Source organism: Castor canadensis, chromosome 10, assembly GCF_047511655.1.
Source record: "Castor canadensis chromosome 10, mCasCan1.hap1v2, whole genome shotgun sequence".
In the NCBI taxonomy this organism is placed as follows: domain Eukaryota; kingdom Metazoa; phylum Chordata; class Mammalia; order Rodentia; family Castoridae; genus Castor; species Castor canadensis.
In genome coordinates this window covers 111,021,864-111,040,996 of record NC_133395.1, presented here as the reverse complement: position 1 = coordinate 111,040,996, position 19,133 = coordinate 111,021,864, and the positions used below count along the sequence as shown (strand labels likewise).

General features: G+C 39.1%; 1 protein-coding gene across 2 annotated transcripts in view; it reads right to left on the bottom strand.

The window, feature by feature from the left end:
* Nucleotides 1-7,200: 7,200 nt before the first annotated feature.
* Hacl1 (2-hydroxyacyl-CoA lyase 1) overlaps nucleotides 7,201-19,133 on the bottom strand; it is a 39,758-nt gene continuing 27,825 nt past the window's right edge. For both annotated transcript variants that reach the window (XM_020176976.2, XM_020176978.2), the window contains 3 exons: nucleotides 18,743-18,850; nucleotides 16,822-17,008; nucleotides 7,201-7,252 (listed from right to left, as the gene is read on the bottom strand). In XM_020176976.2, coding sequence (XP_020032565.1) covers nucleotides 7,220-7,252; nucleotides 16,822-17,008; nucleotides 18,743-18,850 — 328 coding nt within the window. In that variant the 3' untranslated portion in view covers nucleotides 7,201-7,219. The remainder of the gene's footprint in view (nucleotides 7,253-16,821; nucleotides 17,009-18,742; nucleotides 18,851-19,133) is intronic.

The window sequence follows — 19,133 nt, the reverse complement described above, 5'->3', positions numbered from 1 at the left end:
AGGATGGGGAGGCTAATGGTTACTGAGGATCTATTTGTGCCAGGTTTGGTGCTAAGCATTTCTACAAATAGTACAAGCTCCACAAAATTCTGAGTTAGGGTACTACCCCTTCTACAGAGATGAGGAAATTGAGGTTCAGAAAGGCTATATAACCACCAAAGCAGAGCCAGGATGGACACTCAGGAATATCATATGCAAAGCTTTTTTTTGAGAGGGCTGTCCAAAAGGAACAGCTGATGTTAATTCCTGCTGAATGAATTTTGTCTCAATTTTTCAGCTCCAAGGCAGCACCAAAGAGTCCTCCAGAGCCTGTGGCAGCCATGAGAATCTGCTTCCCACTATGGGACACAACTGACCAAGAGTCCCAACTGCCACTCTCTGAAATCAGTCAACTTCATTTGTGCTGTAGCCACATCTCCCATGCACTGGGATCCCCCACCAATGTACTAATCAAGCAGGGATGTGAAGTTGGGACAATTCCTGGGAGACATGAATTCCTCTGGTAGAAGCCTTGCTAAATCTAGACTTCCAGCCTGGTTGGAAACCTCCTCCCTTTCTCCTCCCGTGGGGTCTGACTTGCATCACCATCTGATGGCTCACCATAGCCTTTTCCAGCTCCTTCCCTGTTTTCTCTCACATAATGTCCTCATCTGTTTAATCTCATCTGCCTCTCAGAGGACCTGGACTGAAGTAATGCCCCTCCTCACTGGTGCCCCTACCAGTGGGGGAAGTTCACTTGCTGACTCACCAAGGTGAAGTTGGCCTGAGATTTTGAAGGTGAAGACCACAGAGAATAGCTTTCTCAATATGTATGCCTTCATCACTGTCTCAGTTCCCTGAAGAAAGACTGTTTAGACAGGCTAGCACCCAAACTACCAATAATAGCCAAAAAGTCACTTATTATTGTAGGTGTCCTAACTTGGAAATGGCATTCTTTTCTAATCCTGTCATATATGTTAGAAGATATTTATTTGTCAGCTTCCATTGCTGTGACAAAATACCTGAGAAAACAGCTTAAAAGGAGGAAATATTTATTTTGGCTCACAGCTTCAGAGGTTTCACTCCAAGGTCAGATGGTTTCATTGCTGTGGGTCTGGGATGAGGCTTGAACATCATGGAAGGGAGCATATGGGAGAGCAAAGCAGTTCTTCCTGTCTACCAGTGGACAGAAAGCAGAGAAAATGAGAGAGGAAGGGTCAGGTAACAGGATATGTCTTTTCACTACACATCCCCACTGACCTACTTCCTCCAACTAGGCCCCACCTCCTACTTTTACAACCTCCCAATGTCATCATTTTATTTATTCACCAAAAGATTAATTCCTTGATTAGGTCATAGCCCTCAGTATCCAATCATGTCCCAAAAGCCCATCAGCTGGCAACCAAGCCCCCAATACATGAGCTTGTGGGGAACATTTCATACTCAAACCATAACATTACACCCCTGGCACCCAAAAGCTTATGCCCTTCTCAAAATGTAAAATACATTAAGTCCATCTCCAACAGTCCCCACAGTCTTCAAAATTCCAGCACTGCTCAAAAACTCAAGTCCAAAGTCGCCTCTGTGACTCAAGCAACTACCTGTGAGCCCCTGTAAAATTTAAAAATCAAGTTACATACTTCCGACATACAATGGCATAAATACATTCCCATCCCAAAAGGAAAGAATGGGGACATAGAAAGGAGGGATGAGACCAAAGCAAAACCAAAACCTAGCAGGGAAAACATTTAAGTCCTGCAGCTCCATGTCTCACATGTGGACACATCTGGTGTGAGGTGAGGTCTTGGGCAGACCCACCACTATGGTCTTGTGTTTGCAGCCCACATGGCCTCTCTCTTGGGTTGGCTCTGCTCATTGCTCAGCTTTCCTCAGCAGACAGTTCACATTCGTGGTCTCTCTACCTTCTTGGGGTCTCCACTCCATCAGCTTCACACTCATAGCTTCACAGTTCACTCTCTCAGGGTCTGCCTGCAGGGATCCTGACTGCTACACATTGTCAGGCCTCCCAAGCCTTCCTTTGAAATCTGGGTGGAAGTCTCCATGACCCTGTACCTATTGCATTCTGCATGCCTACAAAACCAGCATGTGATTGATGCCAAGGTCTGCCATCATTTTGAGCAGTAGCCAGATCCTCTTGGACCACAGCTGCAGCAACCTGAGTGCTTGGGTGGCCGAACCCAGGAAATACTCCCTAAGTGGCACTGGGTAGACAGAGTGCCTGGGTGCTCTCTCTTCTCAAGGCAAAGTCAAATGAGTTAAAACCTTTACACTCTTGAGCTTCAAGTGTGTGTGTGTGTGTGTGTGTGTGTGTGTGTGTGTGTGTGTGTGTGTGTGTGCAAATTTTCTGGCCAATGCCTGAGATGCCCTCAAGGCATCTTTCCTAGTATCCTGATGCAAAGTACTTGGTCTTCTTATCAGCCCTAATCTCTTCAGCCACACTTTCCTCCTTCCCATGGGGCTTAACATAGGGGTGTTTTCTGAGCAAAGTGCAAGTTTCTCAAACTTTTTACTCACAATTCTCACTGTAAACCTGGCTAAAAGCAGCTAGCAATAACCATGCCACAGCCTGACTGCTGGACTGCCTTGGAATTTCCTCCATCAGATTAACTGGTCCACTATTTTTAAACTCAGTCTTACTCTTGTCTCAGAGCATGGACAAAATATAGACAAATTCTCTGCCAGAATGTAATGTTAGTGATCTCCAGATTAATTCCTCATTTCCACTGCAAATCTCATGAACAGAGTTGCTGTCTGCCTTTCTATGAGCATTCTTATCTAAGCTCCCACCAGAATCACCCATTAAGCTCCATTCACAGCACTCTTAGCTTGTCAAGCCTGCTTCTCCAAACTTTTCCCAATTCTTCCTTCAAACCAGTTGCAAAGGCTTAAGAACTACAGGGTCAGGTACTATGACTACAGTAACAACCCCACTTCTGTGTACCAATTTTCTATATTAGCCAGTTTTTTGTCACTGCTACAAAATACCTGAGAAAACAACTTAAGGAAGGAAAGATTTTGGCTCACAGTTTCAGAGGTCTCAGTCCATGGTTGGCTGGCTCCATTGCTTTTAGGCTCATGGCAAGGCAGAAATATCATGGAGGGGAAAAGTTGTTCACACATAACAGCCAGGAGGCAAAGAGAACATTCCTAGCCTAACAGACTTACTACTTAAAAGTGTTAGTGAATCCCTGCAGAGCACTGTGTCCTATTTTCCAGAAAATGTCTACTTTACGTGGGTAAATAAGAGCTTACCTGAAAAGGTAAACCACTTTATTTCATTTTCACACTCATTGCTAGGCAGCAATTCCAGCCAGTGTTCTCTTCTCTAAGAGCTTACCTTCCTAAACTGACATGGCATTTACTGAGTGTCTTCTGTATGCCAGCCATACATAAGCTAGTGTTTCTGGATAGCTTTTTGAATCCCCAAATAACCCCATGAAATAGGAAAGAAAATTAATAGAGGAACTAACTTAAGGAATCATTTCCCATTGACCTCCTTAACCCTGAATTAAGAAAAATACCCCAGGATTGGTGGAGTGGCTTTAGTGGTAGAGCACCTGCCTAGCAAGTACAAGACCCTGAGTTAAAACCTCAGTACCACAAAAAAAAAATAATAATAATAATCTTTCAAGGTTTAGTTTTTATAAGTCACTTGAGTATTACACATACATGATCACATAAGAGTGTACATTATTAAAAGAGGATAAAAATGTTTTATCAGTTTTTTTCCTATCAATAAAGTAATTGCAAGATCATTTCTACAAAATTAAGCAGTCAATAGACTGTCAGCTAAAGTGCTCTTTGACTAATCTGATCTTTATACATTCAGACTGACCTCTGTTGGATAGCATATTAACCTGCTAACTTTTCTCCCACTTGAAATAGTATGGTTAGGAAAGGGGCATTTACTCCCAAATTATATCTAGTACTTGGGAAAAGATTTATATAGTCCAATTCATAAATATTCATTAAGCCCTCTACACCACCTTGTGGCAAAATTTTGTATTGTATTTGGCTGCCAGAGGCAAGCTTCTGTGGGCAGAGGACAATCCCCAACATTACATGAGACCCAGTCTGAATGCTGCTTTCAGCATTCCTTTCTCCTCTACAGCTCAGGCTCTCTATTGTACATTAAAAAGTACATAACAGTGGACAAGTGGGCCTGAGCCAGAAGCCTATCAAGATCCAAACTACAGCCCCCCACAAGTGTCTCCTGGATTCTAACCTAAAGCGAGAGTCTCCCACTTTGTGGTGGTCACTTATGCCCCAACCTACCAATGTAGACAAGTCTGATACGGATGATGCATACATGCTGAATTTTGACACAAAATTCTGTGCACTAATTCAAGTAAAACTACAAACATGAATGACCTTGAAGGCAAGTGATGTTTTCATTTTTAATATTCTTTTAAAATAATGTTTCTGATAAAAATTACATTTTTAAATTTTGCAAAGAAAATAATGAAGTCCCATGAGCAAGATGCATTGAAAATTTGAAATACAATATTCCAAGTTGTATTGAAAATTATGTGCTTGTCTCTTTTTTTTCTGTGTATACGTATGCACAAGGATGGGTGCACTTCCTTATTTGGTCCAAACTCCTCTTTGTTTTTTTTGTTTTTACAGTGTTAGGGATTGAACCCAGAGCCTTGACAAGCTAGTAAGCAAATACTCTACCTTTGAACTGCATCCCCAGCTCCCATTCTATTTTGTAGCTTATCCATTTCACATATTATATTCAGGTTATTTCTCCACTAATATTATTTAACAGAATTTTAGGTTTATGACAGACTATAATTTATGTAATTAATGTCCTACTATTAAACACTGAAGTTATTCCTAAGTAAATCTATGCTAAATGCCCTTCTATATAAATATTTGGCAAAATATTTTTTCTTTAGGATACATTTCCTAAGTAACTCACTGGGTCAAAAGTTATGAGGTAGGAAATTTTGAAGATTTCACAGCTGGGTGCAGTGGTTCACACCTGCAATCCGTTGGGAGGCACAGATCAAGAACATTGCAGATTGAGGCCAGCTTGGGCAAAAAGTTAGCAAGACCCCATCTCAACTAATAAAGTTGGGTCCAGTTATGCAGGAGGCATAAAGAGCAGGATGGTGATCCAGCACAGCCCAGGTAAAAACACTGAGAAAAAATAAAGCAAAAAGGACTGGGAGCTTGGTTCAAGTGGTAGTTGTAGAGCACCTGCCTAGCAAGTGCAAGGCCCTGAATTCAAACCTCAGTACTGCCAAAAAAGAAAAAAAAAAAAGATTTAATGTAAGTACTGCTAGAATTTCCATTCCCATATAGAAAAGTACCAGTTTCAATTTCCACCAACAGCATACAAGCCTTCATTTCATTACACTCTTACCTGCACAGAGAATACTTTTAAGTGCTCTATCAAGGGGATAGGACGACAACAACAACAAAACAATTCTCAGAATATTTTACATATTCATATTTATTCATACTCAACTTTTATTAGCCATTTATATTTTTTCTGAGAATTATACCTCATTACCTCACCCATCTTTCTATTGGTACATTAATTTTTTTCTTATTTTTATGAGTTCTTCATATAGTCATGCATCCTTTAACAATGGGGATATATTCTGAGAAAGAGTCCTTAGGTGATTTTCATAGGGTGTATTTTACACAATCTAAATGGTATAGCCTACTATACACCTAAACTATAAACATATATATATATTATGTGTGTGTGTGTGTGTGTGTGTGTGTGTGTGTGTCTGTTTGTGTGTGTATCTCCCTTTGTTCCTAAGGCCATGATGAACAAAACAACATGAGATTAACTGAAGCAGAAGAGAAAATAATGCAGTCAAGAGACTCATCAGTCAATATGAGATTTGTGAGGCTGCTGCAAATATAACATGGCATACTGTTTACCACAGCAAACTCTTACAAAATGAGTATAAGGAGTACAATCTAAATTAATGATCAAAAGTATATATAATGAATATATAAACCAGTACGTCATTTATTATCTAGTACGCTGTACTGTACATAATTGTGTGCTACATATGACTGCCAATATAAAAGGCTCCTTTACAACAGTATCACTACAAATACAAATTATTATTTGTGGTGTTGAGCTATGATGGCTAAGACATTACCAGGTGATAGGAACATTTCAGCTCCATTATAATCTTATGGAATCAATGTCATATATATGATTTGTCACTGACCAAATGTTATGAGGCGCATGATTGTATATTAAAGCTAACTCTGTTGGTCTCGATGTGGTATGCAAAAATTAAGGTTTTTCATCCAAATATACTCTGCAATCATTAGTTTCAGGGTGGTATGAGCTTTGGCTCAGCAAGTTCTTTCAGGTAAATACACAATTCATATAGTATAGGATAAGCTCTAGTAAATATTGAGACGAGGGCACTAAATCATCAAAAGGTAAAATATGATACAGAAAGAGCCTACACAGTTCAACTTCTTGAACATGTCTATACATTAGACAATTCTTACAGAGTTTTTTTCTTCAGTGTTTTTAAAGGCAAAGTTTTGACTTTAAGAATGGATTTACAAAAAAGAAAACTGAAGTATAACTCAGCAGTAATACTGTTAAATAACAAGACAGTTTATTGTTTATTAGTTGTTATTAATACTGTTAAATAAGACAGTTAAATAACAATAAAATAATAAAACAATAGAATCTTATTCTTTCATTTGTAAATGGTTATTTCTGTGGTAGAACACTGTGTTAGTTGGTTTTCCATCACTTTGACAAAATACCCAAGAAAATTAACTTAAAAGATTTATTTTGGTTCATAGTTCAGAAATTTCCGACCATGGTCATTTGGTCCTTGGCCTTATGACAGGGTAGCACATCATGGCAGGGAGTGGTAGCAGAGGAAGCTGCTCACCTCATGGTAGCTGGGAAACAAAGAGGAAGAAAAGGGTCTAATATCCCCTTCCAGGGAAACTCCTTCCACTAGGCCCCACACATTAACCACCTCCTTCCAACAGTGCCACATGCTGGGCCTTTGAGGGACATTTAAGATATAAAATCAGAGCAAATAATGGCATCTTTCCCTGTTTTTTAATCCATTTCTTTACTCTAAAATGTAATTTAAAGTTGCTTTTTATTTTTATTTGCACAATTTTAACATTATAGTAACTTTTCTGTGAAAAATAGTATTTTACCTTGTAGGAAAGAGAAAACTCAAGACCACTGATTGACATCTTTTATTTACATATTAGAGCGAGTGAGCCAGTGAAAATCCTAGAGAAAGAAAAGACAACATTCAATCAGAAGAAACAATGGTCTTAAACTATATCCTCATTGTTTTGCTTGTTCTAAAATCTAAAAGAGCCACACAATGGTGTCAAAATGGTTTGCCTTTGGTTTAGTCAAAACAGAGCTAAAAATCCATTAGTAAACTTTGTTGCCTTGTCCTGCCTTATTTTGTAAAACAACCTAAAATGGCTTCCTGGGTTCTCTTCCACTAACAGTAATCAGTGCACAAAAAATGGAGTCTGACAAAACCAGAAACACACTCAAAAGGAGAGAGGATAAAGAGATGCATAGGTTAGAAGAAATGTGCATGGAAGCTTTTTCCAGGACTAATATGGCCTGGACATAATACCTATGGCCTGGACATCAGCTTTTATAGAGATTTAGGTATTCCCTGTATTAAGGCAGAAAGCAACCAGTCAACACTGTGAATCAATGGTATATGGGTGATGGATAAACATTCAATGGAAAATAACAGCTTGGAGAAACAAGGATATGTAAAATTCTACTGGAATGAAATAAATAATGTTGAGGTGATTAAATGCAAGAAATATAAGGATAATTCTCACAGAACTGAGGCAGAGTAGTAAATGGACTGTTGGCATGGGGATTGAAAGATTCAGTTCCAGAATCAGGAGCTAAGACTGCAAAATTACACATTGTACTAAATAATCTTTTAAGAAAAGCACACAGATTCCAAGATGGCGGCTAGAGGTAGGAAGCAGAAAGCGAGCCTCCTATAGTGAAATCTTGGAGAGACGCTGGAGACACACTTTGCAGGCATAATCACCGAGAAAAGGCATAACTTTGACCCCTCCACATCTCCAGCCGGCGCAGAGAATCTCCACTTTACGTTAAACGGAGAACCGAGGAGGCCCCCGGGCCCAGTGGCCGGCGCCCATACGGCTTGGGAAGACGCGGACCAGGTGAGCTTCGCGGTACCGCGGTTCCCCCACAGACAAGCCTGGGCCAGAGCAGCATAGCCCCCTGGACAGACTGACCTCCACCCGGGAAAAAAGAGAAACTGAGTACTAAGCAATAAGAACAGTTAAGACACGCTGGAAAGAGGGTGGGGCGCCCTGAGCGCTGAAGATTGGGGGAAGGGAATCCTTCCCGGGACTGTAAATAAACAAGCCGGGCGGGCCGGAGAGGCTCTGGCGGGAGCGGGGCGCGCCAGCAACCAGGAGCGGGGACGCTTGTGAGAGGAGGGAAGACCCACTTCCCACGTGAACTGTAAATAAACACGCAGGCCTGACAACGCGGGGCAGTGTCGCCTTTCCCAGTGCTTGGAAAGGGAAAAGCCTGTGGCAGAGGCCCCCCGCACAGGAGAACTCTGAGCAAACAAAGCCTGTGGGACCAGGTGAGTGCTAAGCTCACCCCAGAGATCTGCATAAATAACGCCGCCAGCTACAGGCTGAGAGCAGCAGGCAGGCAAGCCACAGTTGCAGATACCACTCTCAGAACTGCCTCCAGACGCTTTTTTTTTCTTTTTCTCCCTACCTTTGATGAGAGAACAACCGAATTACACCTGCAAGCCTAAAAACTTACTGAAACTATTGCATTTGAACTGGGGACATTTGGTGGGGCTTTTTTTTTATTTTTTCTTCTGTGTGTGTGTGAGTGTAGTTTTGTTCTACTTTATGCATCCCCTTTGATGAGACAACTACAGAACAACATCTGAGGCACCAACTCCAGGACTGGAGATTAAGACGGACATCCAAATTATTAAGACTGAAATTGCATTGCATATAAACTTGGAAGTTTTTTGGTTTTTTTTTTTTTTTAATTTCCTATTTTCCATTTTATTTTAATTCATTTTTATAAATAGATATTACTTTCATATACTTATTTTTTATTTTTTTTATCTTTGATTTTCAATCCTCTCTCTGTCTCTCTATTGTCTGTTCAGCTTACTGTCGATTAGTACACTAACACTTCCTGTTTATACTTTTGAAACTCTCTTGTCTGATACCTTGTTCTGCTTTCTCCCTCTTGTCTGTATATTTGTTTTCCCCTTTTCTTTAACTTCTTGCTTTCCATCTCAGCTCACTCTTTCGTTCTCAATATTACCATTGTTATTATTACAAGCTAGAAAATACTTAATTACATACAGTACAGGGACAGTAATAACACCAAGGACAATGACAGGAAGACAGAAAAAACAAGGAAACCAGTTTCCCCACAGCAAAAAATTAGTACAGGAACCAGAGGGGAATGAAGAGAACAGAAACTCAGAGCCACACTCCAACAAAATGAAGATAAACTATGCCAAAGGACCCAATGAAGCCTACAAGAATAATTTAAAAGAAGACATACTACAAGTACTCAATGAGAATTTTATAGAGATGATACTGGATAGGGTCAACCAAAATGTACAGGAGACACTCAAGAAATTCCAAGACAATAAAAATAGAGAATTTGAAAAAGCAAAAGAAGAAATAAAGGAAACCATAGAAGCACTGTATAAACACCAAAGTGAAAGAGAGAACACAATGAATAAATGGATAAATGAACTCAGGACAAAAATAGACAACAATAAAGAAGAAAACAGCCAGGATATGGAAAACCTCAGAAAAAAGAACGAAACAGAACTGCAAAACAAAACGGAAAGCCAATCCAGCAGAATAGAACAAACAGAAGACAGAATCTCAGAACTTGAAGATGAAATGGTAATTAAAGGAAAAACCGAAGAACTATTAATTAAACAACTCAAGACCTGTGAAAAGAAAATGCAAGAACTCACCGACTCCATCAAAAGACCAAACTTGAGAATCATGGGCATCGAAGAAGGAGAAGAGGTGCAAGCGAAGGGAATGCGTAATATATTCAACAAAATAATAATGGAAAATTTCCCAAATCTAGAGAAAGATATTCCCATACAGATGCAAGAGGCCTCCAGGACACCAAACAGACCAGATCAAAATAGAACTACTCCACGACATATCATCATTAAAACAACAAGTTCAGAAACTAAGGAAAGAATATTGAAGGCTGCAAGAGAGAAAAAACAAGTAACATACAAAGGTAAACCCATCAAAATCACAGCAGACTTCTCAACAGAAACATTAAAAGCAAGAAGAGCGTGGGGTGAGATCTTCCGGGCACTGAATGAAAATAACTTCAACCCCAGGATACTCTACCCAGCAAAGCTATCATTCAAAATAGATGGAGCAATAAAAGTCTTCCATGATAAGCAGAAACTAAAACAATATGTGACCACAAAGCCACCATTACAAAAGATTCTGCAAGGGATCCTGCACACAGAAAGTGACACCCAACTTAACCATGAAAAGGCAGGCAGCACCAAACCACAGGATAAGAAAAAGCAAGACAGTAGAGAGTAACATCAAGTTAGGTACACACAATCAAACCTTCAAACAACTAAGATAACTAAATGGCAGGAATCACCACATACCTATCAGTACTAACACTTAATGTCAATGGACTTAATTCACCCATCAAAAGACACCGTTTGACAAAATGGATTAAAAAAGAAGATCCAACAATTTGTTGCTTACAGGAGACTCATCTCACCGACAGAAATAAGCATATGCTTAGGATGAAAGGCTGGAAGAAGATTTACCAAGCTAATGGCCCCCGAAAACAAGCAGGAGTAGCAATACTTATCTCTGACAAAGTAGACTTCAAACCTACATTGATCAAACGAGACAAAGAAGGACATTCCATACTAATAAAAGGGGAAATAGACCAAAAGGAAATAATAATCATCAATCTGTACGCACCCAATGTCAACGCACCCAATTTCATCAAACATACCCTGAAAGACCTAAAAGCATATATAAACGCCAACACAGTGGTTGTGGGAGACTTTAACACTCCATTATCATCAATAGATAGGTCATTCAAACAAAAACTCAATAAAGAAATCCAAGATCTAAAATATGCAATAGATCAAGTGGACCTAGTAGATGTCTATAGAACATTTCATCCAACCTCTACACAATATACATTCTTCTCAGCAGCCCATGGAACCTTCTCCAAAATAGATCATATCCTAGGGCACAAAGCAAGCCTCAGCAAATATAAGAAAATAGAAATAATACCGTGCATACTATCTGACCACAATGCAGTAAAAGTAGAACTCAACAACAAAAGTAAAGACAAAAAACATGCAAACAGCTGGAAACTAAATAACTCATTACTTAATGAAGAATGGATCATCGATGCAATAAAAGAGGAAATTAAAAAGTTCCTAGAAGTCAATGAAAATGAAAACACAACCTACCGGAACCTATGGGACACAGCTAAGGCAGTCTTGAGAGGAAAGTTTATAGCCATGAGTGCATATATTAAAAAGATTGAAAGATCCCAAATCAATGACCTAATGATACATCTCAAACTCCTAGAAAAACAAGAACAAGCAAATCCCAAGACAAATAGAAGGAGAGAAATAATAAAAATAAGAGCTGAAATCAACGAAATAGAAACCAAAAAAACCATACAAAGAATTAATGAAACAAAAAGTTGGTTCTTTGAAAAAATAAACAAGATCGATAGACCCCTGGCAAACCTGACTAAAATGAGGAGAGAAAAAACCCAAATTAGTAGAATCAGGAATGCAAAAGGGGAGATAACAACAAACACCATGGAAATCCAGGAAATCATCAGAGACTACTTTGAGAACCTATATTCAAATAAATTTGAAAATCTAAAAGAAATGGACAGATTTCTAGATACATATGATCATCCAAAACTGAACCAAGAGGAAATTAATCACCTGAATAGACCTATAACACAAAATGAAATTGAAGCAGCAATCAAGAGTCTCCCCAAAAAGAAAAGTCCAGGACCTGATGGATTCTCTGCTGAATTCTATCAGACCTTTAAAGAAGAACTGATACCAACCCTCCTTAAACTGTTCCATGAAATAGAAAGGGAAGGAAAACTGCCAAACACATTTTATGAAGCCACTATTACACTTATCCCAAAACCAGGCAAAGACACCTCCAAAAAGGAGAACTATAGGCCAATCTCCTTAATGAACATTGATGCAAAAATCCTCAACAAAATAATGGCAAACCGAATTCAGCAACACATCAAAAAGATTATCCACCACGACCAGGTAGGCTTCATCCCAGGGATGCAGGGGTGGTTCAACATACGAAAATCAATAAATGTAATAAACCACATTAACAGAAGCAAAGACAAAAACCACTTGATCATCTCAATAGACGCAGAAAAAGCCTTTGATAAGATCCAACATCATTTCATGATAAAAGCTCTAAGAAAACTAGGAATAGAAGGAAAGTTCCTCAACATTATAAAAGCTATATATGACAAACCTACAGCCAGCATTATACTTAACGGAGAAAAATTAAAACCGTTCCCTCTAAAATCAGGAACCAGACAAGGATGCCCACTATCTCCACTCCTATTCAACATAGTACTGGAATTCCTAGCCAGAGCAATTAGGCAAGAAGAAGGAATAAAAGGAATACAAATAGGTAAAGAAACTGTCAAAATATCCCTATTTGCAGATGACATGATCCTATACCTTAAAGACCCAAAAAACTCTACTCAGAAGCTTCTAGACATCATCAATAGCTATAGCAAAGTAGCAGGATATAAAATCAACATAGAAAAATCATTAGCATTTCTATACACTAACAATGAGCAAACGGAAAAAGAAGGTATGAAAACAATTCCATTTACAATAGCCTCAAAAAAAATCAAATACCTAGGTGTAAACCTAACAAAAGATGTGAAAGACCTCTACAAGGAAAACTATACACTTCTGAAGAAAGAGATTGAGGAAGACTATAGAAAGTGGAGAGATCTCCCATGCTCATGGATTGGTAGAATCAACATAGTAAAAATGTCGATACTCCCCAAAGTAATCTACATGTTTAATGCAATTCCCATCAAAATTCCAATGACATTCATTAAAGAGATTGAAAAATCTACTGTGAAATTTATATGGAAACACAAGAGGCCACGAATAGCCAAGGCAATACTCAGTCAAAAGAACAATGCAGGAGGTATCACAATACCTGACTTCAAACTATATTACAAAGCAATAACAATAAAAACAGCATGGTACTGGCACAAAAACAGACATGAAGACCAGTGGAACAGAATAGAGGATCCAGATATGAAGCCACACAACTATGAGCAACTTATCTTTGACAAAGGAGCTAAAAATATACGATGGAGAAATAGCAGCCTCTTCAACAAAAACTGCTGGGAAAACTGGTTAGCAGTCTGCAAAAAACTGAAACTAGATCCATGTATATCACCCTATACCAAGATTAACTCAAAATGGATCAAGGATCTTAATATCAGACCCCAAACTCTTAAGTTGATACAAGAAAGAGTAGGAAATACTCTGGAGTTAGTAGGTATAGGTAAAAACTTTCTCAATGAAACCCCAGCAGCACAGCAACTAAGAGATAGCATAGATAAATGGGACCTCATAAAACTAAAAAGCTTCTGTTCATCAAAAGAAATGGTCTCTAAACTGAAGAGAACACCCACAGAGTGGGAGAAAATATTTGCCAATTATACATCAGACAAAGGACTGATAACCAGAATATACAGGGAACTTAAAAAACTAAATTCTCCCAAAACTAATGAACCAATAAAGAAATGGGCATGTGAACTAAACAGAACTTTCTCAAAAGAAGAAATTCAAATGGCCAGAAAACACATGAAAAAATGCTCACCATCTCTAGCAATAAAGGAAATGCAAATTAAAACCACACTAAGATTCCACCTCACCCCTGTTAGAATAGCCATCATCAGCAACACCACCAACAACAGGTGTTGGCGAGGATGCGGGGAAAAAGGAACCCTTTTACACTGTTGGTGGAAATGTAGACTAGTACAACCACTCTGGAAAAAAATTTGGAGGCTACTTAAAAAGATGGACATCGATCTACCATTTGATCCAGCAATACCACTCTTGGGGATATACCCAAAAGACTGTTACTCCAGAGGCACCTGCACATCCATGTTTATTGCGGCACTCTTCACAATAGCCAAGTTATGGAAACAGCCAAGATGTCCCAGCACTGACGAATGGATTAAGAAAATGTGGTATCTATACACAATGGAATTTTATGCAGCCATGAAGAAGAACGAAATGTTATCATTCGCTGGTAAATGGATGGAATTGGAGAACATCATTCTGAGTGAGGTTAGCCTGGCTCAAAAGACCAAAAATCGTATGTTCTCCCTCATATGTGGACATTAGATCAAGGGCAAACACAACAAGGGGATTGGACTATGAGCACATGATAAAAGCGAGAGCACACAAGGGAGGGGTGAGGATAGGTAAGACACCTAAAAAACTAGCTAGCATTTGTTGCCCTTAACGCAGAGAAACTAAAGCAGATACCTTAAAGCAAATGAGGCCAATAGGAAAAGGGGAACAGGAACTAGAGAAAAGGTTAGATCAAAAAGAATTAACCTAGAAGGTAACACCCACACACAGGAAATCAATGTGAGTCAATGCCCTGTATAGCTATCCTTATCTCAACCAACAAAACCCCTTGTTCCTTCCTATTATTGCTTATACTCTCTCTACAACAAAATTAGAGATAAGGGCAAAATAGTTTCTGCTGGGTATTGAGGGGGGGAGCGGGAGGGGGCGGAGTGGGTGGTAAGGGAGGGGGTGGGGGCAGGGGGGAGAAATGAACCAAGCCTTGTATGCACATATGAATAATAAAAGAAAAATGAAAAAAAAAAATAAATAAAAATGATAACCCTAAAAAAAAAAAAAAAAAAAAAAAAGAAAAGCACACAAAGCACATGCCTTTCTTCTCTCAGTATTCCCCAACCATCAGTTCCTATTTCCCAATTAAATATAATGTACAATAGAAGCAATTTCTCTGACCTTGTCCCAAATAAATAATGCACCCCAGGAACTAAAAATACTTGGTACAGCAATTCTTTTGATTAAAAGAATGCCTACAAAAGTTACAATAAACAGGCTCCCATGTCACAATGCCCTGTGATATAAGATCACCCTAGATAAAATATCTTAATGTTTGGATAACTTTGCAAAAACAAAATGATTAAAAGATGCCTAAGACCAAGAAATCACTTATAGTTCAAACTAGAGACTACCCTATTTTCTTTTATTTATTTTTTATCATTTGAGACTAACGTATTTTAGCTAATACAATAGACCCAATAGAAGGACCACAAATTGCATCTCTGTGCATTTCCATTTCCCCCAGCTGCTTGACGCTTTGTCTTATTTGCCTAATAAAATCTTTTCCCACCTCGTATTTTGTGAATTACCTTGAAATTCTCTGCACCAATAGATTCAAGAGCCCACAACTGGGGAAGAGGATAATGAGTCAAGGATCTTCCCTCACTAGACTCCTCTCCAGTGGCAGAGTTACAAAAGAAGAGGATGAGAACTTGTATTTACCCATAAATACCAAAACAACATTCATAGAGAAACAGAACAGATCACTGGAAGCAGATTATTAGGAGGATTAGAAGGAATCCCTGCCAATGCCACCTGCCCATCTCCTTCCTGGCCTAGTCTTTGTGCACTCATCTTCCTCATCACCGGGCTTTGCCCTGGGTGAACGTAAATTCCACTTTGGCTATGAGGTAAATTCAAATCTCTGATGCATTTTTACACAAATAGAACTCCAGTGGAATTCTACACATTTAATAGTTACAAATTAATTACTGTGCATTTCACTGATTATTCAGGTATCTACTTGCCCATTCACTCCCTGCTTTGTTCAAAGAAGAAAAAGATTTCATATTGGATATATGTGTAAGAACTGAGACAGAATGTACTTGAAAAGAATATCTGCTCAGAAAAGAGTGATCGATATGCAAGGTAGAAGCATGGAACACAAGTATATAAGGGGAGGCAAGTGGCAGGGCAAGAGTACAAAATTTAGTTTCTTAATCTGGGATGGAAAAGAATTATGCAACACACTTTATCATTTATTTTACTGCTATACGCTACAGTGTTGTTTTGCTTTAAAGGTCAAAGTAACTAAGGTTGAATGTAACTGCACAAATCATCCATTACAGTCTCATCTCCACTGTGCTTCCTCCATTCTGTCTTGCAGTTACTCTTCTGGCCTTCTTTCAGTTCCTCAGGCCTAAACCTGCTTCCTCTTGCCACAGAGCCTTTGCATATCCTTCCCTCTCCTCTTTGCCAAGTTGTTCCTACTCATCCTTCTGATCTGTTTAAGCATCACTTTCTCTGAGAAGCCTTCCCTGTAACCCCAATATAAATTGGATCCCTTTGTTTTATGTTTGCTTTGAACTGGTCCTTTTTCTCCTCCTGAGCAATTACCTTGCTCTGTCATGTAGCATTCAGTTGTGAGGTTACTGGACTGTCCCACTCCCTGAATGAACCATAAGGTCAGTGAGGTTTGAGTCTAGTTTTGCTCACTATGCTATTCCTAATACACTTAACAATATCTCAACCAAATAGTCACTGAATAAGAAACTGCCCAATTCAGAAATGGTTTAGAAAGAACCATTAATAATTGAGGATGCTTCCTTCTGGAGCAAAATGGAGAGGGAACAGATGCTTTCTTCTTAGCAAGTATATTTACCTGGGCCTTCCGTGAGCTTTGTGGCTCAATCATGATATTGATAAGAGAGGGTGTAGCTGTGTCTTCCAGGGTCTGTCTCAGGGATTTTTGGAGTTCTTCTGGTGTTTGTACAAAATACCCTTTGCCTCCAAATGCAGTCATAACCTGCTCATAATGAGAGTTTGGCAAAAGACACATTGGAGGGGCCCTGAAAAGAAAGTTGCAAATAAGTGAGATTTAAATCTTAAAGATATTAGAAAAAAAAAGTCATTCTATGAAATAATTTGTGAAAAAATTTAGGCTGAGCCAAAAGGCATATTTTTACCTCCAACATTTAAGCCAAGATATCAGCACACTAATGTTATGGCTTGGATATGAAATGTCTGCCAAAAAGGCTCATGTATTGAAGGCTTGGTCCCTGATGCAAGCAATGTTCAGAGGTAAGACTTTTTTTTTCATATATGCATACAATGCGAGGTAAGACTTTTGGGAAGTGACTGGATCACAAAAGCTCTGCCTTCATCAATAGATCAATCCATTCATGGATTCAAAATCTGAATAGGCTGGGAACATGGTTCAAGTGGTACAGTGCCTAGCAAGCACCAGGACCTGAGTTCAATCCCCACTACCAATCCCCCCACCCCCCCCCCAAAAAAAATCTAGACAGACTATTAGGTGGTAGTGGAACTGTGGGAAGTAAGGCCTGGTTAGAGGAAATAGGACATAGGGGGCATGTCCTTGCAGCTCTACCTTGCCCTGGCCCCTTCCTTTGCTCTGTTGGCTAAGAGGTAAGCTGCTCTGTTCTACCACATGCTCTCTGCCTGAAGTTCTGCCTCACCTCAGGCTCACAGCAATGGAACCAGCCCACTGTGTACTGAAACCTCTGAAACTGAGCCAAAATAAGTATTTCCTCCTTTAATTTGTTTCTCTCAGGTATTTGTCACAGTGATGAAAAGTCAGACAAACACAACAAAAAATTTCCTATATTTTTAACTGAGCTTTGTTTTTGTTTTGGAGCCCGGGTCTCATGTTGCCCAAGTTAGTCTTGACTTCTGCACTCAAGTGATCCTCTCAACTGTAGCTGGGACTACAGAAGTGAATCATCACATCCAGCTTTCTGTATTTTTTTTTCCGTCTACATCACAATGTCCAACAGAACTTTCTGTGATGATAAAAATGTTCTATATTCAATATGGCAGCCACTCGCTACCTACTGCTACGAGCACTTGAATTGTGACTAACTCGAACAGCTAAATTTTTAACTTTATTTAATTTTAAGTAAATTTCAGTACCAACATGTGGCTAGTGGCTACTATATTTGACATATAGTCTCCACTATCAACCATTATGAATTCAAAAGAAAAAGGAAAGGCTGCTGCAAAACAATGACACAATACATGAAGTTAGGGCACACAAACAAACATACTGGAATCCTGCTCTACCAAGACTGGCTCATACAATCACATCTGTACTCCATGACTATCAGATGATGAAGACATAGTAAAAGGAAGGAAGATCTCTGGATCACACACAACATGAAAACATCCGTATTTCTCCCTGGTATAATGGGAATAATGAGACTGGGGACCACAAACACAGAGGCAGACAGTCAAAACAATCAATACTCATGCCACACAGGCACATGTTAATATACTAAATTCCTCCCATCCCCTTCCCTCCTCTCCCTTTTCCTTCCCTTTCTTTTTCTTCTTTTTTATTTTTGGCAGTACTAGGGATTGTACTTGGGACTTTGCAAGCACTCTACCACTGGAATCACTCGCCTAGGCCTTTGCTTTTCATGCTAACTTTGTCAGGGCTGGCCTCAGAATACAATCTTCCTATCTCTGCCTCCCAAGTAGCTGGGATTACAGGAGAAGGCTACCCCAATACAGTAAACTTTTAAAAGAGAAATTAAAATGAATGAGAGAAAGTAAATACTCACACTGTAGTAGCATCTCGAAATTTTACCATTTCGTTCCAAGAATCTGTATCAAAACCTTGGTAAATTCCATTATTGTTCACCACTAAGAGTACAATTGGCAAATTGTACCTAAAAGTGAAAGCAAAATATGAAGGAAATCATTTTTTATTCTAAAGCAATTTCTTTTCTATGGGGCTGAAGTTTTTACTTTAAAAACAGATAACATTTTCTATAAGCATTTTGCAGTATTAAGAAGAAAACCAAAAAGCACGTGTTTTTTATCCTAATAAAAAAATATTAGCTGAGCACTAGTGGCTCATGCCTGTAATTCCAGCTACTTGGGAGGCTGAGATCGGAAGAACTGCAGTTCCACGACAGCCTGGGGAAAGTTTGCAAGACTCCATCTCAGTCA